We start from the raw sequence: 27,162 nt of genomic DNA on the forward strand, positions 1-27,162 counted from the left end.
TATACTTTTAACATAGGATTTATATATACATTAAATATACTTGTGAATTAGTATTTAACAGCTATTTTTACAGATATCTAATTTATGCTAATAGAACAATTAGGACATCAGTATTACCTTTAAGAAAGACTAAGCATCCAGAAAAAGATTTAAATTCTCAATCCTGTGCCTCTGTTTTAGGATATAAGTATTATCACCACAAATTGTACTTAATAAAGACTAGAAAAATGCTTCTAAAAATTTATAGAATCTTAGATTATTTTCAGAGTGGGCCATCAGAAAGAACTTAGCTTTCACAAAAGGCTAAGGTCATCAAATCATCTTCAGTGTAGGGTACCTGCACGTTTATTTTTGGGACGAACACATTTAAACTTCTTAGGAAGTTTTTGTTTTTGCATGTGATATCTTATGGATGACTCTTTTATACACTAGAATCTTCCTCATTTATCTTTATATGTGTTTAAGTCTACTGGTAATAAAACATTTATTCAAGAAAAGGATATGGATATAAAAATGCTACCTAAGATGCAGAAACATGTCATCAAAGTAGAGAAAGTGTTCTTCAATATTTTCAAGTCAGTTTGATCACTCTTTAAAAGTGAAAACGTAAGTTAATGAGATGACTAAATGGTAGATTATTTTGTGTGTGCATGCTAAGAAAAATGCTATTGCTTTAGTTTGAGCTCTTCAATAAGTCTAATTGTGGTAAGGAACAATAAAATCAGTTTAAATATCGTTAAAGATAGAATTTTAAATAGGCATGAACTGTAGTGAGAACTGACTTTTAGTAAACAATGATACCTATTACTCTAAAACATTCACTTTACCTAAAGAACATAGGTTGCTTACGAATCTTTTTTAATCTCTAAATATAGGTTAGCTCTAATTATTTCGTGATTCTTACACTTTTTTTTAATGTAACTTTTTTTGGTGCAGAACCTTTGTTTCTAAGTTGTGTACTCAAGTTTTGGGAAATGTCTATTTAAAGATTGTTTTACTATACAAGTGTTTCTAAACATTGTATCTAAGAGAGTAGCCTGGACTTAAAACATTTGAAATCAGCTTATGCGTGCCTTTTAATTTTTTAAAAATTTCTTATTGCCACGTAAGATATAAGATGTGAAATCACAGTAAGTTGTTTAGTGACATATTGCAGTTATCTGCTTGCTGTTTGGAGCCTCACATCAGATATTGGAATTGTTCCTGTGCCAGGCTACAGGAGAGAGGATGTAATTGTTAATAAAATGCACCCAATCTTTTCTGTGCTGCAACAGTGTGTAGTAATTTGTTTTCTTCATTTGTTTCCACTGCCTTTGTGTACATATTATAGAAGATCAAATTCTCTCCCAATCTATTAGCAGTTCAGCTGTTCCCTAATTTATTAAATGCCTTTATTCACAATTTGTTTTTTAGCTTATTCTTAATGCATTATAGAATTAACTGACTGTTTATTTTTATTACAGTATTTAAAATATGTAGTTATTGCCATTTATATTGTGGAGTTTGCAGAATTATGAATTGTATAAACTAAACCTTTAAATTAGCTTGGTGTGAGTACTCTTTAATGCTTGCAAAGAGGGATGGGGTTTGTAGTTAAAGATTTACTGCTCTAGTTTCCCTTTTAAAGATGTAAATTATTCTCTGTCCTCAGTAAACTACTGAGTTGTTACTTGTGCTAGTATATGTCCATAGCTTTTTTTAATGGTCACCAGAATCTTAAGAATTTTCAGTGGTTTTGTACTTCTTTTTAATTTTCTGAAGTAAAATAAGCGTAGAATCTTGGCTGATCGAATTCTGTATGTCATTTCTAATGCCTCATTTTATGTTAAGTATCCTCCACTTGTCACTTAACTAAAATTTCTCAAGAGCTGTTACTGTTAACTAGATCTTGCTGTCAGTTGTCTTCGTTTTCTGCTCCTTTACACCCAGAACCATCCATCTGTTTTGTATTACTGGCCATAACAAATTCTGAAGACAAGGTATATTGGTTTTTGAGACTTGCCACTCCCTCCAGGAGCTTATGAACAGTCAAATACCTACCAGAGTGTTATTAATTAGTGAAAGGACCTAAAAGGACCACTGAAGGTAAAAAAGAAGAGCCTCAATCTAGAAATGTAGAATGGGTGTTGAAGGCTGAGCAAGTAGGCCCTACTTTTTCGTTTGTTGACTTGCCACTTACTGGTTGGTTTGATTCCTTCACTATCACCTTTGTTATTCAGTTTTTTGTTTGCTCTTGTGTTGTTGTTTTTTTTTGACATTCAGTTGTCCATAATTATGGAGTTACTAGTGGTGTAGTAACCTGGATTTGCATTTGCTAATACACTGCGCTATACATTTTGTAGCAGATAAGCCATGGTTGATTTTCAGATGATTAGATCATGTAGCTTGATCTGTATTGTGTAGCTATAGTTACTAGAGTACTTTGCAGCTAGGAAACAATGGAAGAGGGATATGTAGGGGACCCCATATAAATTAAAATGGTGGTGGGGGGTGTGATTGAACTTCATTGGAAGTCATTTGAAAAGAAGATTGTTCTTTTCCTGAGCCTCCAGTGGTTAGAGGATGTTGAAACAGTTGTATTTTCTATACATATTTAGTCTTTTATGTCTGAAGCCAGTAAGTTAAAGAGTAGAATCTTCAATGATCCAGCAGTCTCATTATCACTCAAGCAAAGGTGTGTGTGTAATAGTGTTGGTATATTATCTAAGATGGGTACAACTCTTGATTACTAATCCTGGCTCATTAGGGTTGGAAGAAAATGGGGTTGTTCTTTGCATACTTTTAGGTAACAATTCTTTCCTTCATTTTCCAGGCTTTCACTATGGATTAAGTAAATGACAAGTAACAAGGAATTAACAAAGGAATATATAATTGCAGCTGGTTCTAAGTGCTGTTGAATATCTTATAGTAATAAAGTGGCATAAAGAGGGAGCAAAAATGGTTTTATGGTCCCATAATAGATCCGTTATCTCCTATTACTGCTGTCAGTAATATCCCTTATGTGTTTAGAGCAGAATTTAACTTTTTGTTATACAGTATGTCTGTATCCTATCAGTCCTTAAAGTGGGAATCCTGTTTGGAGAGGTTAAAGTATTAGAATTAATGGATGATGAAATCAAAACTGCACAGCTAGCTGTTAACTCCTAATTTTACTCCACCAAACTACCTAATCCCATTTGGAATGGTGACTGGAGCTTGCTTGGCTGGTGCACTAAACCTGTTGGTTTGTAAATAAGGAAATGAGGTTTTGTGCCAAGTGCCTAGGCTAGTTGAAGCCATAACTATTCTTTGCACATATGCTCCTTTTGCATTAATGATGTTATAAAAGCAGTGATAAATGAGCTACAGTTAATTTAAATGACTACTATAGTGGAAAATACTTTGGTTCCATAAGGAATATGTTGTTATGGTCTATGAGGTAATGAGTTGTCACTCAACTTCCCAAAGGGAAAAATGATTTTCTTTTGACTAGGAGCCCAATGTAATAACCAATACTTTTTCTACCAAACTCATATAGGTAGACACTAAAATAACTTCAGTGTGTAATAATCTGAACTTTAAAAGCAGATGAGGGAGGAGTGAATGGCAAAGTTGAGCTAAGAATTGGTTTTATTTTACTCTTGTTTCTAAAGGTCTTCCCCTCAAGTAAATTGAGCAAAGTGCCATTTGCAGAAGAATTCTAGAAATATCAGTGACTTGTATGAAATAAACTACACGGAATGCCAGGAAACAAAGATAATAGTTTTAGTAGAGGCTTTCTGCTCCAAAGAAAGTTCATGGCTTCCACAGACAACAACTAATCAACATACGTATATCAAATTTCAGTAATTTTTCTGTAATGTTACTTTAGATAAGGCTTTTGTTCTTTGTTTTTACAGAAGCTATGTTAAAGATGTCTTTTGAACTACGTCTTAAAATTGATGGATTACTGTACAAGGAATATATAGAAACGACCATCAGTCCTCAAGACCACAGCATGGTTAGGGATTCAAAGGGGCATGATCATGAGTATTTAGTAAGGTGCATTTTCTTGGGCAAAATTGATTGCCCTCTTATTTTTTAACCTGGAATTATCCAACTTTTATATTTGCCACTTCATTCTATATTCAAATTTATACATCCATCACCTTTTGTAATTGACTATCTCCCAAATTCCCCAAATTTTTATTTGATTTTTAGAAACTTCTTTCTTAACTCTAGAGACACTTGAAGTAATTTCCTCTGCTGAAATGAAATCTCAGTTTTTAATGTGAGGTTAAATATGTGCTAGTAAAAGTACAGAATTTCAAAAATAACCACGTTTCTTCAACAATTTAATTATAAAATGAAATCCAAATACAAAGAGGTAGTAAACTGATGTGATTGGTTCTCCTTGGTTTGGAATGCTTTAAAATGTCAACTTTGTCTTGTACATGCTGATGTGACTTATCGTTTTGTCTGGCATGATATATGTACAATAGTAGATACAAGTGACTTGAGGTGATGCTTTCAATTACTGAAATTATCATCTAAACAGCAGTGGAACATTACCATGTTGAAGTTGCTACTGCTGATGCTTTTCACAGTCTACAGCTAATTATTCCCTCTTTAAGTTGATGCATATTCACACACAAGTTATACAGTAGGAATGTTTGTGTAGGATTTTATTTTTTGGTCAAAAATACACTTTGTTTTAAAAAAGAAGCAATTTTTACATGTAATTTACATTTACATTGGATGTGAGAATATCTGATTTACTAAAAATGGAAGCTAGGGTTATTTTCAGACAATGCAACTTTCCTTTATTTCCTCTAGTTTACTTGGAGAGAGGATGTAGGAGCTAAGAGGTCACAACTTAAATTTCACAGTATAAGTCTGCTAAATATGAAACATGGTACTGAGATACTCAGTTCTTTTAAAAGATCACTAAGCTAGTAGCTTTATATTTCAAATGAATTCCTTCAATAATACCACCTGCCCCTTCCTGGTATTTTAGTACTTCTGGGAATTGACCGATGTCTTCGAGTCATTTTACCGACGTTGAGCCTTTTAAAAAATTTTTCTTCAAATTGAAGGCTTTATGGGGCTGGCCCGGTGGTGCAAGCGGTTGGGTGCGCGCGCTCTGCTGCGGCGGCCCGGGGTTCGCTGGTTCGGATCCCGGGCGCGCACCAACGCACTGCTTTGGCGAGCCATGCTGTGGCAGCGACCCATATAAAGTGGAGGAGGATGGGCACGGATGTTAGCCCAGGGCCGTCTTCCTCGGCAAAAAAAGAGGAGGATTGGCGGATGTTAGCACAGGGCTGATCTCACACACAAAAAAAGAAGGCTTTATTTAAAACTAGCAATTGTGGAAAATAAAGTTTTCTTCTTCTCAAAGATCTACTTAGAATAATATGTATTCGGTACCTCGCGTTCCTTAAACAGTGTTTTTAATCTTAAACTAGTCCTTACAAATTTTTAACACTCGCAGTTGAAATGTGCATTAATGTTTAATGTTTCGAAAAACGAATATTTAATGCACCATAAAAATCTTCAAAAGTTGTTATAAAGAAGAGCGAAAGAAACACTAGTAAATGTCTGAACTAGATGTTTTTACCATATATTTTCTCTTAAATTTAGCTTAGTGGATAATTTGGCTAAAGAAATACAATTTGTAGGAATACTGTCCAGTTCGTTGGCGTTTGAAACATTAATCCTGATAGGATTTTGATAGGATTTTTTTCTTTTTAAAGCATGTTGTGAGTATACGACATTTGTTTTTCAATCTGTGAATTGTACATTTGTACTGTGCCTTATTTCTGCCGTGTTCTCTCTGCTTTGGTCATTTAAGAAGATTCTTCTTTGGACTTGCTGCGTGGTTAGATTCGCGGGGTTCTGGTTCCGGGTGCGTAGACCACTGTGCTCGCGCACGCAGAGAAGTCCAGCCGGTCGCTAGTGGGCGCTGTGGGTCCGTGGAAGCCGTCGACGTGGTGGCGCTCGTCCAAGCCGTTCTGCGGGCGAGCATTTCGCCGAGAATCCAAGTGAAGAATTCCTGCCACTTCTCCATTTGGGCGCTATTTGTCACCGTCGCCCCTAAATTCCCGGTCACCTTGGGGAGGACGTGAGTGTGTCCCGGAGCCTAATTAAGGAGGAAGTCCCGCGGCGGGCGCGGGTGTGCGGGCGGCACTTGCGGGACAGTGCTGCCCTCGCGGGAAGCGAGGCGCGGAGGGTGCGAGGCCGGGACGTCTGCGCCCCAGTGTCGGCTGCCCCGCCGGCGCCGCGGCCCGGGAGTCGTTCTGCTTCTACCGGCCCCGTGGACTTGGGTCGGGCCTCAGCTGACGTTTGGAACCGAAATCAGGTGTGAAACGCATCACTGAGGGGCCTGGTGGGGGCAGCGAAGGGATGCCCGTGCGGGGTGTGAGCCAGTCCCTGCAGAAGTAACCTTTCATTTTAAGGAGGAAGACCCGCCGGGAAACCCGCTGCCTTCGACTCCGCAGGGAAAGTTTCGCCGTCGACGTTGTCCCTCTGTTGAAGTTAGGACACTTGCTGGGCAATGGAAGGCGCGTGCTGGGCGCGGGGACAGGTGGCCCGTGCTGTCCTTGCTCCCGACTTGGCCGTCCCTATCAGCGTCCCCACCCCGCCCCTCGGGGGGCGCGCGGTGCACGCGCAGAGCACCCTCCTGCGCCATCTCCCCTGCGCTCGGCTCGCGCGGCCGCCCGGGGCCGGGGGCGGGGCTCACCTGTCAGCCGGCGCCCCGCCTCGAGGCGCCCAATGTCAGGAGGGGGCGGCTGAAGGACGGGCCGACCGCCCAACCGGCGCGCGGCTGCCTTGCGGCGGGCCAATGGGCTGCGCGGTGCGGGGCGGGGCCCCGCGTTTATAGTGCTCTGACAGCGCGCCGGCGGCGCTGACTCTCCTCGGCGGGGACGGCGGCGTCGGCTGGAGCCAGGAGCCGCGCGCAGAGCCGGTCCCGGCGCCCTCCCCGCACACAAAGGCCCGCGCGCGTCCGGCGCCCGGGCGGGGACCGAACCCCTGCTGCCTGCTCCGCGAGCCGGGAGCCGCGAGGACTGAGGAGGCTCCCGCGCACCCAGAGGCGCCCCTCGCCGCTCCGCGCTTCGGGACATGGAACCGCGCCGCGACGGCGCCCGCGCGCTCGGGCCGCTGCCCGCCCCCCTGGATCTATAGTGCGAGGCAGCCCCGCTCGGGGCGCACCGCCCGCCGCCCGCCCGCGTCTTCTCTCTGCCTTTGTGTCCCGGCCGCGCGCCTTCCCCGCCGCCCCGCGCCCGGCACCCTGGAGCCGCACGGGAGCCGGCCGTCCGAGCTGCGTCCGGCGCGGCGCCCCGGAGCCCCGAGCCCGCCGCGCCGCCGCGCCTCGCGCCTGCGCTCCCGCCCCGCGCCCTGAGGGCCCCGAGGGGAGCGCCCCCGGCCTCGGCGACTGCTGGAGCTGCTCGGCGCGCCCCGGAGCTGCCTGCCGTCTCCTCCTTGTCTGCCCGGAGGATTGGGGCTCCTAGCCCCGCGCCCCATCCCTCCGCAGCCCGGAGTGCGCGGAGCTGGGCGCGGCTTGGCCATGGCCGCGAGGAGGGACTCGTTGTGGAAGTACTGCTGGGGAGTTTTGATGGTTTTATGCAGAACTGCGATTTCCAGGTCGATAGTTTTAGAACCCATCTATTGGAATTCCTCGAACTCCAAGTAAGTGGCGTCCGCGATCTCCTTCGGTCCCCGCCCCGGTCCCGCCTCGCCGCGCCGTCCGGGCGGGAGGAAGGGTCGGGCCGCGGAGCCTCGGAGCCCTGTTTCTGGAACCTGGGTTTTCTCCGCTCCCCTAGTTCTCTGTCCCCCACCCCCGCCACATTTCACTAGGTGGAGACTCCTTGCTCGGCTTTCCAGCCGGAGCGCCAGCCCTAACGCTCCCCGCCTTCCTTCCCCTAGGCGCTCCCGGCGCTAAAACCTCCTGGCGGCTCGAGGGTCCTGTACGGGAAGGTGTCCGATGGCGATACCCGACCCTCACTTCTTTTCGAGGACGGAGAACATGGCCACAAACAGGGCTAGCTGGCGCGTGGGGCTGGCGGGCTCTGGAGAGAGGCGGGGATGCTGCGTTCCGGAGGAGCGCCGGAGCTGGGTCCGGGCCCCGCGGGCGGGCGGGCCCGGGGCAGTGGAGCGCACTCCGGAGAGGGGAGCCAGTGGTCCCTGGGCCGCCCGCAGCGCCCCGGATCCCGCGCGCCTCGGCGCCGCGCCGCCTGCCCGAGGGTGCGCGGGGAGCTCGCCTGTTCCGCCAGAGAACTCGGGCGGCGAGCCCTCTCCTCCCAGCCCGGGAGACGGAGCTTAGTCTTCTCCCGGCGAGCCCTCCGCACTTCGGCCTCTCCCTTAGTTTCTAAACCAAGGGCCCCAAACTGTGCGGTTCCGATAGCTGACTTGATTTTTAGGACGCCTCCTGCAAAAGCTTAGGGCCCTGCCCAGTCGGCACTGCTCCTGAAGCCTTCGCGCTTGGGCAGCCTGGGCAGGAATGGATCCTTGGATACGACCTGCTTTTATCAAACAGTGCAGCCGGGAGAAAGCCAGGCCTTCTGGAGATTAACTTGGAGTGTGAGCTACCAGAGTACATTCAGAATTTAGAACAGGCGATCCATCCGTAAATATAAATGGCCATGATTCGTAATTAGTCATTTGTGCTTTCAGTATTCGATATTACCTCATTCTCGGGATACGTTTCGAATCACAGCCAAGAAAATTTACCGAACCATGGAATTTTAGCCTTGGGAAACTTGAGGGAAAGTATGGAGACATTGGCTGGTTCTTGGAGTAAGCATGTGAGATCAGAAGCAAAATCGATGGCCTAATTCAAGTCGAGCAAGTTCGGCATGGATTTAGGAGTAGAGATGAGAGATTGATTTAGAAATCACATCTTAATTAAAGGATTGTGTCCAATCTTTAAAAAGTGGTAAATTTCAAATTTACCGACATGTTAATCAAGAATTCTCTATTACACAGGCGAGCACCGCAATAGCTGTAAATCGGAGTAAACAAATTCTTGCCTAATGCTAGGTGGCACTTTCCAACACTGTTCATATTTAAAAGTTACTTAATGCATCCTCCTTCCAGGTAGCCTGATCTTGTATGGACTTCTGTTTTTCTTCATGTAAGATATTGTATTTGCCGAGAAAGTAGTGGCAGTGACATCTTTACACGGATCCCGATTTGGGAGGCACCAGGGGGTCCTGGGCTGGGACCTGCGCTCAGCGGCCGGCGTCCGGGCGAGGCGGGCCGGAGCCGGGGCTGGGCGAGCCGGGATGAGGCCAGTGCTCGATTTGTGCCTACAGAGGTCACTCTACCATGCACAATGCTCGCGGCGCCAGCCCTCACCTCCTCCCGCAGGCTGCCTGCTCCGCTCCACTTTGCACTTTCACTGATGGACTGTCTTTGGAGGCTGAATTTTTTTCCCCATCAAGATTTAAATTTATATTTAAATCTTGTTTAAAGAAATTCCCATTAATGCCTCCAGCGTTTGGCTCAGTATATGTATCTTAGCGTTAACTACTAGTTTGTGTGTATCTGGGAGGAGAATTAGAAATACCTACTTGGAAAAAAAGGTAGAGCAATAATTATTACCACCTAAGGTTTAGACATTAATATCTTCTTTTCCTAATGTGTTGGGGGGTGTGGTCACTGATATTTACTCACCATCCTATTGATTAGGATTGGTCTGTTTTTCTGAGCTATGATCACAGAGTTAGGGACCTGCTGGAGGCTTGTGTTCTGGAGAATCCTGCCTCCCAGCACTGATGATGTTGCTGTTGATGTGATTGCTCCAGTCCTCAAGAGCAGAATTTCATTTAGAATTCTCGTGATAATGGCTTGCCTGGAGGATTGGATAATTTGTCCCTGGAAAAGGTCTGCTTAACAAAGTATACAGCTGAGTGCTATCTTGAGAGATCAGGAAGATTTCTTCCTGGAAGAATGATATGAGTCTTTTCTAAGTTTGAGAATGAGTAAAAACCCCTGGTGCCAAGGAGTTGCTCTATTTGGGGAAGTTGCATATTTATTTCCAGAGGAAAGTTTCAGTCAGTAAATGTGATGTGGCAGGAAGGTAATCAAATGCATTGAAGTTTCACATCAGTTCATGTGAACTGCGGAACAATTCATTTGTAGTGAAGCAACCATCAGTAATTAGATTTGTTTCATTCGTAGGTCAGCTTTTTTAGCAGGTGGTCGACATAGGGAGCCTGCAGCAGCTGTTTGGACACAGAGTCCAGAAAATCCTTTGTAAATTCACTGTCTCCATAACTACTTTAATCACACTGTCTGCTCCCGTCCCTGAGAGTTTATGCAGTTATGAAAAGAAGTTCTATACACTGAAACATTAGCAACTGCCCTATTAGATTCTTCACATTGCATTGATAGGCTCTGGTAGAGTTGCGTCGCTTGTAGCCATTTAGGTTGTTGAGCTATTTATTTTTTAACTCAGGAGAGAGTAGCAAAGCCTGGCTTTCATTTCTAATTACCGTTTCAGTAAAACAATTTTTTCCAAGCAGGATGTTTTTGCCAAAATAAAATAGTTGGCTCTTTTTAAAAAAAATGTTAATTTCACTTTAGGGTGAGCAAGCCTGTATTGGTATGGTATTCTAGAGTGAATTACACTGACTGTTGGAAATTTCAGTCGAGCATTAGTTTCTTATGTCTGGCAGTGCTGTTCCTGACACACCACATATTTGTTGGTTAACAAAGCATTTTGCTTTTCCCATGGTTTTTCCCTTCATAATACTGAATTCCTGATATTGATTGACTTGATACAAAAGAATGGCTGGATAATATCCAGATAACGTATAATACATGGGCCCCACCGCAGTCAGGCTCTGAATAAATACGGAGCTGTCAGAGATTGATAAAATAAACTACAACGGATAGCGCTGTTTAAACAGTCCATTCAGTACCATATATAAGCCAGCCTGCCTTCCATTGTGTCTGAAATTCTTATTTTTGTAGGTAAACAAATGCGCATTCAGCACAGATTGAATAGCCCCTTGAACTATGCTCCACAGTTTGCATTTGGGTTAATCTTGTCGGTTTTAATACAGAGAGAAAAAAGCACAAAGCACCAGGGTGGAATTGTTAGTGCTTTCCCGTCCACATTCCTCACATTTTGTCAGGATGATAAACGTAGGTGATGGACTGTCGTCGTTCTACAGGACAGCTGAGCCAGGGGAGCACAGATACGAGCTCGGTGATATCTTACAACATGCTTGGTAGCTTGCTTTTCAGAGAGAAGAGAATTTATTTGGGAATCGTGTGTCTAGGGACCGCACTTTTTAACCTCGGCAATTACCGCCTCAAGCCTCAGAAACGGGAGCCGGAGGTTAAGATGATTTGTTAAGCACTTGGTTCTAAATCTTTCACAAAGCATAGCTGTTGACACTTGTCCTACCCATGCAAAGAAATGCAAATGACTCCAACATTGCTAAATGCTTCTGACTCCCAGGCTAAAGTGAGAGGACAGGTGAATTAGCTATCATCACCAGAACAGCTAAAAATGACATTGCAATGGTTTCTCCATACAGAGTCAGCTGAAGAATAATCGGTATATTTAGATTAATTAGCGTGAAACCACTTATCTGTACGTTTACTGAGATAAATCCGTTGGTTGGTGGATCTGCACGACAATTACCTTCAGACCCACATTGCAATTCGAGCTACTAACTCCTTGCTCCCTTACCTTCCCCTGAAATGCTTCAGGTAGCTCCCGGGAGGTCGAGTGTGACACCTAGCTTAGAGCGACGTTTCCCGGTGCGTTCACCTAGTGGGAAACGACTTGAGATCCCAGCACGACCACAGTGATGCGTCATAGGAATGGGAGTGGCAGGGAGGGAAAGACAGACTGGACCCTCATCCAAAAAGATTTTTTTAAGAGGGATATTTCTTGAACATGTTATGAAAACTTTATTCTTCAAGTCTTCTATTGCAAATTAGACAAAAAGAAGTGCTCTTCTAAGAAAAATAATAGTTAACATGGTACTCCTGTCTGCCTAATCTCTGCCTTCATTTGTTGCTGACATAAAGACCTGTTTTTCAGGTCACTTATCATACATCTACATAGATTTGCTTATGAGCTCACCCTTTGTGTGGTGGAGCAGAGCCTTAAAAAGGAGTGTTCAACTGTTTAAAATATTTTGATTAAAATATGCAGAACCCATAGAACTATAAGCTTCTAGTCAGGAATTAGCTCTTTCAGAGAAGAGCCCCCTCCCCACTTTTTTTAAGGCGAGGAATTAGAATGGAGCTGGGAGAGGAATATAAGAAAAGCAAAGAAGGAATGATGGCGAATGGCACAGTGTTCCGAACAGCTTGGAAAAACTCCTGTGGCTTCATTGTCTCTCTAAAGCCAACGAATACAAAGACATAAGCAATTCAGCCCTTCTCCCATGATGGAAAATGTAAACCGTTGACATGGCTCCCCTGTTTAACTTGTTTAATTCTCATTTTAAATTCAGTACTATACTAGCCGTGTGAACTCTGAAGATTTCTTTAGTAATCCATTTTGTAGTTCCGAATCAAAAACAAAGTGAAAGGGTCTGACACAATTTGCTTTTATTTTTAGGCAAATCAACCCTGGTCATAGTTAATAAGGGGATTACAACCCAGACTAGGTCTTTACAGATGTAATGTAAATCAAGGGCAGAGTATAAAGAAACTGATCCCTTTTGATTGAAGTATGGTAAAAAGGCATAGAGAAACTAGCAGCAGTAATCTGATTGTATGGCAATAAAACCACCATTTTCTGTCTTTCAGATAAAAATAATGTGGTAAATCCATGCAGTTCATAAGATGTAAAGGCAGATAAAGGGTGAAGCCATGGCAACATATAGATTAGCTTGATGTTGGAAATGACACGTCTCTGAAAAGAGAGTGGAAGCGAAGGCCCTTGCTCCAGGCTGTTGGCTATTATGTGAGACGCACACAGACTTGGAAACTGGGATTAGAAGGTATGAAAGCCCTGCTTGTGGCCTGGGGATGGTTAGAGCAGGAAAGAAAAGCTGATCAGTTCTTGCTCACTGGTGGTGGATAATATAGCAAAGGTAGATTTCATTGACGGCCTGTTTTTAGAGACTGAGATTGGGGCTGATTAAAAGTTCAGATCAGTGCAGTTGTGAAGGCCTGCGAGATCTCCCTTTTTAACTCCTGGCCTAACAGCGGCAGCTATTCTGTAGGATTAACTGCACTTGGCGGTCCTTGCCTTAGTCTGTTTGGGCTTCAGGCAGGGACATGCTGGGAAGAAACAGACCAGAGGGGATAGGTAGAGCTGGAGTTATCTGGAAAGAAAAGAGAGACCTTTGATTTCAGCCATCTTTCAGACCCAGTGCCATCTCACGCCGGGTGAGAGAAGCAGAGGTAAACATTATGTATTGTCCCTCGCCCTCAGTCAGATAACTCTTCTCTGAGTTTTGTCTTTCCCACCCTGGAAAAAAAATCTAATAAAATAAATAAAAAATGGGAATTGAGTTTTCATTCAAATCAGTACTAATTCAATATGCCAAACCCATGGGCTCTATCTAGATGAAATTTTACTCATAAACGTGAGTCTTAGCCTTTGCGTCGAATGGGATGGGTGCCATTCGTGTAAACTAGAGGATTGTAAACATGTTAGCGCTGCCCAGCTTTAAAGTTAAAAACGAAAAAGAATCACCATGCTGTTGAATCTTATTGCCCTCTGTCCTGAACAACCTTGTAAATAAGCTGGACTTTTGTTTTTGCCTTCCACACTTTGCATTTTAGTCATTAAACAAAATAAGCCATTGAAGCCGTGCTTGGGTTACATGCAGAGAGACATCCGCAATTAGGTCAAGCCAGAAAGGAAATATTTGCTTTATTGCCTCCTATTTGGTGTTGCAGAAAAGTCTCAGCACTTCTTTAGCAGAGTCTGAACTCTTAAGACATTGGCAATACTGAAAGCTACAAAACAGCCCAAGTGTCTTTCTTGATGGAGTGGATAAGGGATTCTGTGCTGTGCTCCTAACAGTAACTTGGGGCCTTTCTAGAGTAACATGTTCTGTGAGTGTCTGAAGATCTACGTTAAATCCTAAATATTCTATTTCAGACCCATTTCATTGATTTTGTTCCTAATTCTCAGCCGACTCCACCATCTGTTTCATTCGATTATAGATTTATTACATTTGTTGCCTGTTTTTCTGGTCATTACTATGTAGCTTTCACCGATTAAAAACATTTAAAAATTATTGCCAGTAGACCTGCCTTACCAGTGCCTGCTACTTTACCTTCCTTTCTAACATAATTCAGAAATCTGTATCAAAAGATCCATTGCACTTATCTGTATTCGTCAAAGAGTAGGGACACCCTCTAATTTACAAGCTGGTCGCATCCGAGCACCTTGCATTCTACATTTGACAATGATTGTTAATGGCCCATTCAGCTAAAGTATTTTCTTGTTAACAGGGAACAGAGCATGATAAATGTCCAGCAAGCTTGCGGCCTCCTTCAGCTTTTCAAATGCAGACTGGTGCATATTTATGGCAGGCAAATGACAAAAGAAGAAGCTGAATTGCCCTGGCCTCCAGCTTTCTATTAAGAACAGGGTTAAAGTGATTAAAGAAATGATGCAGGAAATCGCTGCCACTTGTTTGCTAACGTCATCCACCATTTAGCTTTGCGTTCTACCTGTGTGAACTTATTTTAGAAGCCTTAGAGATAAGGATGGTTGGATCTGGGAACCAGTGAAAAGAGAGGTGATCAATTATGAAATGTTTTCCTTGCCAGGTGAACTGAATGCCAGGTGAACCTATTTCTGTTGCTCCTGCAGAGAATCAGCAGTGGCTCTTTATTTTCGTTTTCATGTATAAATTCAAATATATAATTCTAGTCCAAAGCATTTTGTGGCTGGTGAGTGCATACTTGCTGATTTCAAATAAAAAAACATAGTAGGAGAAAGGTCCGTTAAAGGAAAACAGGTTGTTTCTGCCCTTAGTAATTCTCTAAACAAAATATGAACAAAAAATTGGCAGTCATGAAGTATTAATAGTTTGCTATTTCCACTCTCTAAAGCACGGATAGGGAGACGTTCTAACGTCTCAGTGATGGGCAGACATTCAGAACGCTATGAATGAACCACTGGTGTTCTGCCTTGCTCTGAAAACTTCATTTTCTTCAGTACTGTAGATTCTTCATGTTTTCTATATAAAACTATTAAAGAATTCAGTTCATTTTCTCAGTTTAAATTGGGTTGCATCCAGTTTTAATTACAGTCCTTGTGTGTTCTTTCAGTACTTGCTAGTCAAGTCCCTACTGCCCCAGAGGCGTTAATCTGTGCTTTTCATGTACTGATTACTCTTGTATCACTCCAGAATTCTTATGAGTGCTACCCACATTTCTTAAACTAGTAGGATCGGTGTGTTTGTGTTGAAGGAAAACAGGTGATTACAGACCATCCTAAGGCTTCAGCTTGTTTGGTAGGGGTGTGAGTGTGTGTGTGTGTGTGTTGAGTGCAACTCCCTACTGTCTGCCCACTCGACTGTTGCTCCCCAGTCCACACTCCCTGCAGGATACCTAACCGTTGTGCATATCAGAATCTCTGACCTCCAGGGCCACAGTGTCTGAAATGCCCTCTCCCAGCATCTCTTCAGCCTCTCGTGTTCCAGCTGAGGAACCTGAGGCACAGCATGGTGCCACCCACCTGATGAAATGCTTTTAAATCTTGCTCTTTGCTCTTTCCACCAGTGAAGCTGGCTCACTGTGGCCTGGAAACGTTTGCCCTGAATTGAAACTGCCTAATGAGTGAGTGGGGCTGGGCCAATTATGTTCAAGGCCGGCTCAGAATGTATCTACCTGCAGAAGAAGTTAGAAAATATCAGTTTTCATTTAACCACCAGAACTATATTTTGGGTACGTCGTAGATAAAAACGATCTCTTGTAAGCCCTGAATCCCCCTTTGTCTATGGGAAAATGAATCTTCATTGTAACAGACTGTCCAATAAAGTTCACAATTTTCCCTAGGTGAGTGCCCTGTCTTTATGACAGAGCAAACGTAATTTCTTTAAATCTTTTCTCTGTAATCCCACAGCACGTTAGTTAAACATCTAGGGCATAAAAAGAACCTTATACTGTACACTGCACTGTCATGATTCATATGTAAGTCTTAGTCCCCTTCACTTATCCCTAAAAAGGCAGGGACAAGAATTGCTTTATTTCATCCATCTCCACCTGCTAGCTAACACTGACGTTCGCTAAGTATTAGTCGAATGAACAGACACAACCCAGATGTATGTTTTTGGCTGCCAATGTTATGTTAACATACCACCTGCTACGGGAGCTCTACCCTCCAGACCAGCAGCTCTAAAACTTTAGGGCATCAGAATCACCTGGAGGACTTGTTAAAACAGGTTTCCTGAGGTCTGGGTGGGACTGGAAATTTACATTTCTAACAAGCTCTCTGCTGGTGCTGATGCTGGTCTGAGACCACACCTTGAGAACTATTGCCCTAGATCAAATTTTTTTGGAAAGCAACTCGACATTAGATCATCATCCTCTTAAAGGCTGTTTAAGAATCTGAAGAAATCTGTGGTGCTTGCCTGGCTGCTCTCTTCCCCCATTCTTACCTTGTTGGAGACCATAAGGGATCATCTAGATCATTGACGGTGGATAATTCACTGATTTATTCAACAGCATTTATTAACTGTGAACAAACAAAATATGAACAAAATATGTTACTAGACTCAGAATACGAAGAGGAACAGTCTCTACCCTCAAGAGACTTAAACCCTAAGGCAAGTGGAAGGAATTCCTGGGGGAAACAAGTGCATTCTGTGCTGTGGTGTGTGGGAACTGTGTGCAGGGGGAACAGAGGAAGGGGATGGCATTCATCCTGGAGGGCTGTCGAGAAAGCAGGCCAGGGGAGAGGAAACTGAGTCTGGGGAGATAATGAGCATTTCTAAGCAAAGTCACAGTAGATCTCCGAAATAAAGAAAACAGTAAGCAAGTCAAAGTGATAACATTTCAGCTAAAGGAAGTGTGTGTCTACAAAGTGTACATCTGCCAGCATCTAAATTAGTTCATACATCTGACCATAGCTCAAAGACAGATGCCACAAATGAAACAAATAGACCCTGTGGGATGGCTAACCCAATGATTTCAGCTACCTTTTTAATATGAGAATTAGCAGTAACTATTGGTTTTCAAAATGTGTGTGATGATAATGGAAAGGTCAGGCAATTTGATTTAGCAAGCTGGGCAAGTGCTATTTTAGTTAAGAGTACATGCTTTGGAATCTGTCTGTATGGCCCAATCCCAATTTCTCCATATTTTAGCTGTGTAACTGTGGGAGCAGTATCTTCTCTGTCTCTCAGTTGTCCCATCTCTAAAATGGGGACAATAATCTAATAGTACTTAATAAAAGAGTAATAAAATTGTGGTCAGGATTAAATGTGGTCAGGATTTTAAGAGCAAAGCTCTGTGCTTGACACAATGAAGCAATAGATGTCAGCTCTTGTTAATAAAAATTAAGTGAATATCTATTAATTGAATGTCTAATATCTTGGCTATGGTTCAGTTTGCTTTCCACATGCAAACGCAGAATAAATAAAAATAAAATGTTAATAAAGATTATAACATGGTACTTTCACCTTTTAAAGTCTCTGATGTTATATTGTATCTTGCTTATCTGCCAGACTTCTATTCATTCTTGAAGACTTCTCTGCTGTATGAAGCACTTTTTATTTCCGTTCTACTACAAGTTACATGCTCTCTCCTCTGCTTCCTACCCCTGATACTTTGTTGTGACATTTATTACCCAGGACATGCTCATTCAGCTTCTCCACCACGGACACAGGTGGCCTGGGCTGAAGCGACCTTGTGTGTTCTAGTACAGGGTACAGTAAGAGGCTGGGTTGTTGAACGAATACACAAATTCAACCTGTAGGGATGGGCAATGTAGCATTTTTTGCATTAATATTACAAGATATTTCTTATTTAGAAACCTATGTACCTGGTGCACATGGTTTGTTTTATTTAACGACAGTTGTATGTAGCTCTGACTATGTGCCAGCTGCTGTTCTAACTGCTCAACAAATACTGCCTCATTCATTAAATCTTCCCAGTAATCATCTGAGGGGGGTACTTTTATGATCCCCATAATATCAGTGGGGAGACTGAGGCACAGATAGGTTAATTAACTTGCCCAAAATCATATAGCTAATAAGTGGTACAGCCTGCATTTGAACTGGATTACTCTGGTTCCAGGTCCCTCCTAATTCTCTGCCTCTTTCTTACACCATTGCGTGGAGTAACTAGAAATTTACAATTTCTAGAAATTACAGTTAGAAATTAAGCATGCCTTTCCTCAAAGCAGTACCTACAAGGTGGATAAAAAGAAAGTTTTGGATATAATTCTTCTCTTGTCCATCTTGATTTATAGTCTTTCCTATGATGGGCATGCAGTTCTAAATGGATCCTTTGAATCTTTGATATAGCAAGGTTCTACCCAGTGGAAACTAGGCACTTATGAAAGTGTATAATGTTAATGCACTTATTGAGTGTTATTTCTTTGACTATTAACATTTTCCTTTCAACAATTTAAATATTTAATTCTTTGCTGGGAGAAAAAGAGGTTAGATTTTCGAGGAGAGTTACATTTGGTGAGATGCTGAGCGTGTGTCAAGCTAAGGAGATAGTATGACATCTTTTTTAGAGTCTAGTCACAATTAAATGCCATTTTATTTTGGATTTTGGGATCTATGCCAGCTTCCAGCTTGTCAGAGCTGAGAAGACTCAAATCAAGTCCAGGCCTATTTCTACAGCAAACTGGGATGCTGGCTTCTTGCCTGTGGATTCATTCAGTATAGCCCATCTGGCTTTCGATGTTGTGCAAGTTTGGAGCAGTTTGTTTCAGGAAGCCAGGCGATGAAGATCGGTGGTCCTGGGCTTCTCTTGACTCCACAGTGAGCCTCCGTTTGCATTTTCCCTGGGGCTTATGGTCTGCTTACCTGCAGCCCAAGCAGCCAGCCGGAGGTCTCAGCCAAGCTGATCTTCATTCCTGTTAGAGCTCAGAACCCCAGGGCATCCTCAGATCTCCTCCTTGTCCGATTGCCTGGAGTTTAGTTCAGTAGCAGCCTGTTTGAATAAATTACAGGATTTAACTTTTGGTGTGTTTTTGTTTTTTGGTCAAGGTAATTCCAGGCTGCTTGTGGTGACTGAGCAGGAAATAAATACATTGTCCACAGAGTTACAATGGCACGCTGTTCACGTTTTTATAAGATACACAGTTTTGGGATGATCTGTGTGGACGTCAGTAACCCGATCCGGTTTTACTCCTTTTTAATGTTAGCAGCGCAGACCTGGCTGCTGTGTAGCCTGCTTTGTTCTTCTCGCCTCTCCTCTTCCCGTGCTCTCCGGGCTGTTGCAAAATGAGAGGTGCAGGAAAATGTCTCCTGTCCTACGCCCACAGCAGACCTCTTCCCGACCCTGCTCTGGAGCCTGGGAAGAAGGAAGTGTCCAGGGGGCAGCCATTTCCGTGGTTGTAAAGCGATCGCACACAGCCTTACAGATTGTGTTGCTAGACTTCTTATGCTTGACTAGCAGGGAGAATCTCCTCTTATGTCAAGAGAAAACTAAAAGAGTTTTGTCTCTTCTTAAACTTTGCTTATTAAAGTGTTCATTCTATAATTAAAGAAACATCTATTGAGCAGCGCTGGGCTGGAGGGCTCGGGGTCCAGCAGTGAACACAACAGGCTATGTCCTGGGGTCACACGCCAGCTTGAAGAGCAGGAATCGGATCCCCTTGGTGTACACTCTTTCTTTCAGTGCTATTTTCCACACCAAGGGGGAGAGGTTTCGTTCACCCGTAAAACATGAGCGAATTGTTTTTCTAGATAGGCAAAATTCTCTTAAATTAAAAAGATGTGATGATGAGAAGGAAAGGGAATAGAAAGTCTTGATAGAAAAGATACACCCAGACTCTAGATTGTGATATTGGTATGCACTAGGATCTTAATTCCATTTCTCTGAGTTTTTAAAATGCCAACCCCTTCCGTGTATGATTTATGTGTGCCTTTCATCTCTGTGATTCTCCCACTCAGGAGGATGAGCAAATGGATCTCCACACTGAAATCTAAAACAACAGAGAACCAGCTGGAAATGCCCTTTGAATTTCTTTCCATATGAAAGCCATTCTTTCTGGTGCCTCACCTATAAATAACAAGAGTTCCACCTTCCTTTATAGACTCTTGCTAAAAGCATGGTTTGGAACAAGACTGTACAGGTGCAAACAAATTACAGTTGGGACAGAAGCTTGCACCGTGTCCTGCCTCTGAGGGTTATGAAATACTTGTTTCGGTAATGGAGCTGGTATGGTGGAGCCCGCGTGACAAAGGTTGGCCTTAGTGATTCACTGGGCTGCTCACTTTCCCACCGCACATCACAGCAACCCCGTCTTACTTTCAGGTCCCCTAGTTTTGCCTTACCTAGCTACAAAATACATCGGATTTTTTTTTTTTTTTTTTTGGAAAGTTTTGAGGGAGGAGATGGTTTAGATCAGTTCCGTAAATAAAGGCCTCTATTTTTTGTTTTGCCGTAAGTGGTTGATTTTTGTTTTTAATTCCGTGGCAAAGATCAGCTAGTCTCTGTGAACTTGTGAAGAGGAAAATGGTATCTCTGCATCACACACTTAAAGTCTGGCTTACAGACACAGACATGTCTTTCCACCTCAGCTTGCTCTAGGCTGCCTTTCTGTGAACTGGAGGTTTTTATTACTGTGAAAATCATGGTATGGATAAAAATTAAATAAATACTTGTGTCATTTTCCTGAAAGAAAGTGTAAACTATGAGAATATTATCTTTGAGCATTTTCAAATAAAATTTACTTTAGCCACCAGTGTTTTGAGCATTATATCACAAATAAAAAACAAGATTAACATCAAAAGGAGTCAGTTTTCATTCAATTGTGCAGCACTGTAGGCTGTGAAATTTAATATTATTTTGACTTGTAGGGTAATTGTAGAATGACAGAGGGAAATGTATTAAGTTTGAATAAAAGTGTACTCGGCAGCACACACAGACTGCCAAATGCAACTTGAGGTCATTGGGCCAAGAATGGGGCCCTCTAGCTCTGTCATTGCAGATCAGAATTTTATAAATAAAACTTTCTTTTAGACTCTCGTTTAATACTTCCTTCCCACGAATGCATAGATGAAGAGGCACCCACCCCTTAAAGAGTTGCTGAACTGGTTTGTGCGCCCATAGGCTCACAGTCCATTTGAATTCTGTGCTTCTCATCTTTCCTGTTCTTGAAAAGATTTTCCTTGTCGTTGGTGTGAAGTTTGAAATGCACACCCCCCCATTCTGAGTCTCGGATTTATAACACTTTAAAGGTCCCAAATTGTATAGCCTGCTTTTATGCCTCTTTTCTTTTCCTTGAATAAGTCAGGTTCAAGTTGCAGATGCTATTTGTTTTAGAAAAGTGTGAAAGAAGGGGCACCTGTGAAAACAGGCTGTTGTTCCAGCACACATCCACTCTCGAATTAAAGCAGAAAATGTCAATTAGAGCCTCCAATTACTACCTTGTTTCTGGAATGTTTAAAGCCACTGAGAAGATAGTGGAGCACCCATTGAAGTTTGAAGATAATTACTTGTTACTCCAAGCAGTGGTATCTGGTAACCTAATTCCGTATAAACCTGATACCCATAGCTACACCCCACTATCTCTCTGGTTTCAGAATAAGTTTATGCAGAAACCTGTTCTGATGTTAAAGTGCAAAAGGGGGCAGTAAAGTGCTATCCACAAAAAAGGAAATATTTTTTCCCCAAGTGTTTCTTATGGTAGATATTGCCTAAGACTTTCTTGGGCCCTGCTTTTACTTATTCATTTTATAACAAACGCTTCTGTTTGGGGCATTTAGAGGCTATCTTATTAAGCTGTAGCTGCAATCTAAGCATTCAACGGAAGTAATGCAAGACGGAATATCCTGCCTGTGTATGAAATTTGCCATCAAATTCACATATGCACGGATTTAAGTCGTTCTTCTGGGGGCTTTATATTCCTAAGTGCACAGAGCGTGTCTGAAAGGAATCCTGGGCTTTTCTGCGCTAATGCTGTTCTCACTCCGTGTGGACGTGGAAGGCCCCAAGTGCATGGTGAAGCCAGGGGTCAAGGGTTTGGGCTCATGCAGAGCAGCGTGCATCCTTTGTCAGGAGGTAACTAGAAAGACCAGCCAGTTCCAGTGAAGCAGCTGAGTGCGTTTCCCCGTTCAGAATTTCAGACTAACCCATTTACAAACTGAGTGCTCTTCTTCCCTACAGCCTTTGACATTTAATTAAAATAAAAATAAAAGCTCTTTTATGAGAAAAGTACATGTTTTTCAAAATGTGGTAAACTCAGAGTGTGCTTAATACAGAAAGAACTCTGGCTTGTGAATAAACCTATTATGTGATGTGATTTTTGGTGTACCAACTGCTAGGGTAAACCTGTTCCTAAAGCTGGGACTCAGATTTCCCGAAATGTTAGCCAACTCCTAGATTTGTGCAGTTCAGTGATTAAGCATAAACTGCATCCCATATTTTTCGTTTATTTGAATAAACTCAAATGTTGTACATTATTACAGCTTTTGTGGATTCAAGAATTGATTTATTAAATAGGCCACAATTCATATTATAATAATTTTATTTAATTGCTTTCTAAGGAACTGTGTCAAAAAAGTTAAAAATCTGGCCTTTAATTTTATTTATTTATTTATTTTTGGTGAGGAAGATTAGCCCTGAGCTAACATCTGTTGCCAGTCCTCCTCATTTTGCTGAGGAAGATTGGCCCTGGGCTAACATCGGTGCCCATCTTACTCTACTTTATATGGGACTCCGCCACAGCATGGCTTGTTGAGCGGTGCATAGGTCCGTGCCTGGGATCTGAACCTGCGAACCTTGGGCCGCTGAAGCAGACCATGTGAACTCAACCACTACACCACCGGGCCGGCCCCCTGCCCTTTAATATTTTAAATGCTTATTTTTTAAACCAGAGTTGTGATAAATTGCTCAAGAACATGATACAATTTGTTTTCTGAAACTGTACATTAGAGCATAATGTTCCAATCTGATCATGAAGGCATTTAGTGTTTATTGCAAAAAATTCTGAAAAAATACAGAAAGCTAAAGATCACCCTAAGTCCACCCTCCAGTGCCCAAAGCAGCCTCAGGTAAAGGCCCTGTGTTTGACCATCTGTGTATGTTTTCTCTGTGTCATCAGCAAAATATGCAGAATAACAATCCACATAATTGTGATGTGTGTATATTTTCAACTGAAATTAGCCATTTACTTACAATAATCATGTACTGTAATGATGTAATTTTGAAATGAAAGGAAAAATAAAAGCAATTCTCCATGAAGAAAGTAATGTCTATTCACGACTCTTGCTTTGCTTTGCCATGTGCTCCAGAGATAGAAGACCATCACCTGTAGGTCTCCTGCCCCCTCATTTGCATATTGTCAGGATTTGCACTGGTCCTGTTACATGAGTAACATGGTCTTATTTCTTAGATGGATGATACCTGCCATAAATATGCAGAAATATTAGATATTTAAATAGATTTTGATGTACGTAATAGTACATAGGCACGGCTCTGGAACTGAGCTGACACTGTTTAAATTAGAAGCACTGTCGTCATGTCTGTCTGGAGGGGGTTTGCCTGACCCAGTTATTGGTTTGCATACAGAAACTGGTCATTCTTGTCTACATCTTTTTATTTTGTGTCAGCTTGATATTTTTGCATTCAGCTACAACATATTGATTTGTCCTTGTTTATATGGTACTTTTGCATATTCTTCGATCATTTACCTCCACATATCACTTCCCTCAGGAGAACCAGGTCTTCTGTATTTCGTGTATATTTTCACAGACTGTCTCAGCGTGAAGAGGCCGCTTAGTGATTTGGCCATTTGTCTAGGTTAACCTACACAGTTTTGGCCAACCTTGAAGAAGAGTGTAGGAAATCCTTGGAGTTTTGTCCTAAGGTGCATGTGTTATGGTCAGGGGCAAATGCAGGAGCAGGTAGGGGAGAAAAGAGAAGCAGGGAAAATGGGGCATCCCTGGGGGTGTTGGGGTTCCCCTACGCAGCTATCCCTGAGCATCTCAGCTACTGGCTTCCCATGGATCCTCCTGTTCCATCGGGCCAGGTTCAGAAGGTGAAGGCAAGCACTGCCTCCCTCTGATTTACCCTGCAAGACCTGGTAATGCAATACTGGTCAACAGAAGACTCCAGACTTGAGATCACAGCGTGTGATGCTCTGGTCTGTCAAAGAAAATTGCGTGTCATGACCCCTGAATTCTTAAGTGGCTGGTTTAAATGCATTCTGCTAGTTTTTTAAACAAGCATGGATTCCCATTGTGGCTTAAAACATTGAGAAATATTGTGTCACACAATGGCTGTAGTATTGAAAAAGTTTCTACAATGATGAATATGAAGTTGAGATATCTAGATAATTAGAGATTGAATTTTTAGATCTAATATTTAGATTATCAAATATTAATGTCTAGTTTAGGTTATTGGATTGGTCCAGAGTATTCCCCTTGGAAATATTAGAGTCTATTTTGGTGAATAACTTTTAAAAACTTGGATGAAGTTTGATAAGTCATCAGAAGATAAAAACAGATGCTGACATCAAATCATTTCATTTCAGGCAGGTTAACTTGGAAACTCTACTTAGAGTTTCCATTTTATTCCACAATATATATTGTTTCTATATTTGATTCAAAGTCATCACCTGTGTTGTCTTGCTTAGCAATGATTCATTGGGAAAAACCGTAGGAGCTGCCTATTTCTTCTCAGCATGCCCCACTCTTGTGGCATCCCAAGGAAGCCCTCCAGTGAGAAGCACGAAGCCACAGCTCCAGTGCGCAGGAAGCAGTTCTGAGCCCCAGGTTCTTCTGCCTGGGAGGAAGATGTGGCTTTCCCCTTCAGGAAGACAGCAGGGTGACTGCTCTGACTTGGAGTAGCCTGGATCAGAGAGGGCGCTGGCCTGGCTGTGTTCTCTCTCCCATCCTGGACAAGAAGCACTGTAGGTCTTTGTCTTTTGTTTTGGATTAAAATCCAGCAGACTTTATTAAATGACACCTCTAACCACTTTTTGTTTGAACGTAGTATAACAAATACAACCTCATTTGTGTGGTATGAGTTGTAACTGTGGGTCTTTTCCACTGTGCTTCTTTTAGTTACAAGATGAACATTATCTCATGACACAGAAAAATATCTGTTTTTGATGTCCACTATGGAGAGTCAGTTTAGTAATTTAAAATCAGCTATGTGTCACCACTGTAATTATTCTTTTTCTTTAATACTTCCAAAGTCAACTTAGGTTAAGTATATATTGAATATTACAAAGTATTCAGGGCATGGGTCTGCTGTGTAGTCTGACTTATTAAAGTGTCTAAGCAATCGAGGTAAAAAAAGACAAATATAAATGACCTAGCTTCAAAAATAGAACTCAGTAGTTACTGACGTGATTTTAACATATGGGGCGCATTGTTTTCCATTCAAAAATGGTATTATTAAGAAATTCACCCCATTTTCTTTTCAGGTACGTTCTGCGATTCTCATAAATTGTTTGGAGTCCATCTGTAATGTTACATTTAAAACACAAATTCCATGTTGGTCTGTTTCTTCCTCACCTTTTGGCTCTTAGCCTCCTGGGGCAGGGCAAGGACAGCAAAGTCTCAGGTGATTCCCTCAGAAGCAGCCTTGGCTTTAGGCACAACTAACGTGTGTGGCGTGGAGCTGGACTCTGATGCTCACAAACCTGTGTGTGGATTGACTTGCTTTTGATTTTCCTTAACTTCATGGCGTATCTATGAAAAGCTCAATTTAGAAAAAATGCACTTCATAAAACCAGATTTATGCTTTAATGTGATGCAGTGAGAACTGAAAAGTGTGCAGGGAAAGGGGCTTTTCCTGTTGTGTCTTCTGTTTGGCACGGGCGTGTCTTCATCTGTTTTGCATGTCATGTACGTGTGCAGTCATTAAACGAAGATAATGTGATGTAAGGTGCTTTGATCAGTGCTTAGCAAAGAGTGGGTGCTCACAAGCAGCAGTGTTCTTGTTATTAGTAGTTCTGGAAGTGGTTAGTTGCCTTGCGTTTTAAATAGGAAGGGATCGTGGAGGACTGCTAATAGTCATACACCCCCAGAGAAAACGGTCCCAAACTCCATCTGCCCTCTCCTTGCACTCCAGAATCACACACTCCGGGATGGTGTCTTCTGGAAATCCCTTCTCTGCTCTCAACACACCCCTGTCTCAGCTCTAGGTGGTTCTATCTTCAGAATTCCTTCCCTGCCTGTGATCTGCAAATAGTTTGTGGCAATTGACTTAAATTTAGTTCTTTTATACCTTAGCTTCCCTTTGTTCTTTCATATTGTTTTCAACTAATACGTTTTTTATTGCACATCTACCATATGTCAACCCTCGGGCATTCAGAACTGACTCAGGCATCCATGGGAGGTGCCTGCCCTCAGGAAGCTGGATAGTCCATTCCTGGTGATCAGGATCTTCTATGTTTCTGTCACTCAGAGCATCTGGCACAGAATAGTTTGCTTTCGTTGTTACAAGCACATTGCTCTTGTTTGCTCCCATGTTGCCTTAGAAATTGTGAGGGCTCCTGGGAGGCAAAGGGGCTTCTGGGGCTCGACTGCACATAGTGGTAATGTGGGCAAGAAATCTGCTCTCGACTCAACCACACCCTTTGCTCAGAAACCATAATCTCATCAATTAAAGTGATGGTGTGCTAACAGGCTTATTTATATCTATAAATACTTAAAAAGTAAACCTCTAAATCATTCAAGTATTTGGTCCTTTCATATGGATTTAAAGAAAGAAGCAATAATTTTTTTTAAAGAACTCTTGGAACAATTACTTTTTTGGAACAATTACAAAGGATCAAATTCTTGCCTTACTTTTTTGCCACTATGTATTCTGAAACATGAACTAATTCTTTTTGAAGCGTGAGGAATAGTGGGTTTTGTTGGGATTTACTTTGATGGACATATCAAATATGCTTATTGAAATCTGAGATTCCTCCCCTTCCCTTCCACTTTGATAAGCCATCCCGTGGGTGACCTCTCCCCACACATCACTCCCCCATCGCTGACCGGTATAGCTCTTTATGTAATTTGTGCCTTCTGAAATGTGGAAGTCCTTGTATGTGGCCAAACCAGCCCATATGTCATTCTTGACCTCAGC

General features: G+C 42.4%; 1 protein-coding gene across 1 annotated transcript in view; it reads left to right on the forward strand.

The window, feature by feature from the left end:
* Positions 1-6,878: 6,878 nt before the first annotated feature.
* EFNB2 (ephrin B2) overlaps positions 6,879-27,162 on the forward strand; it is a 45,404-nt gene continuing 25,120 nt past the window's right edge. Inside the window, exon 1 of the mRNA XM_004423162.3 lies at positions 6,879-7,644. Within this exon, the coding sequence (XP_004423219.1) occupies positions 7,523-7,644 (122 nt within the window). The 5' untranslated portion in view covers positions 6,879-7,522. The remainder of the gene's footprint in view (positions 7,645-27,162) is intronic.

Source organism: Ceratotherium simum, chromosome 10, assembly GCF_057802395.1.
Source record: "Ceratotherium simum simum isolate JZ-2026a chromosome 10, ASM5780239v1, whole genome shotgun sequence".
NCBI lineage: Eukaryota > Metazoa > Chordata > Mammalia > Perissodactyla > Rhinocerotidae > Ceratotherium > Ceratotherium simum.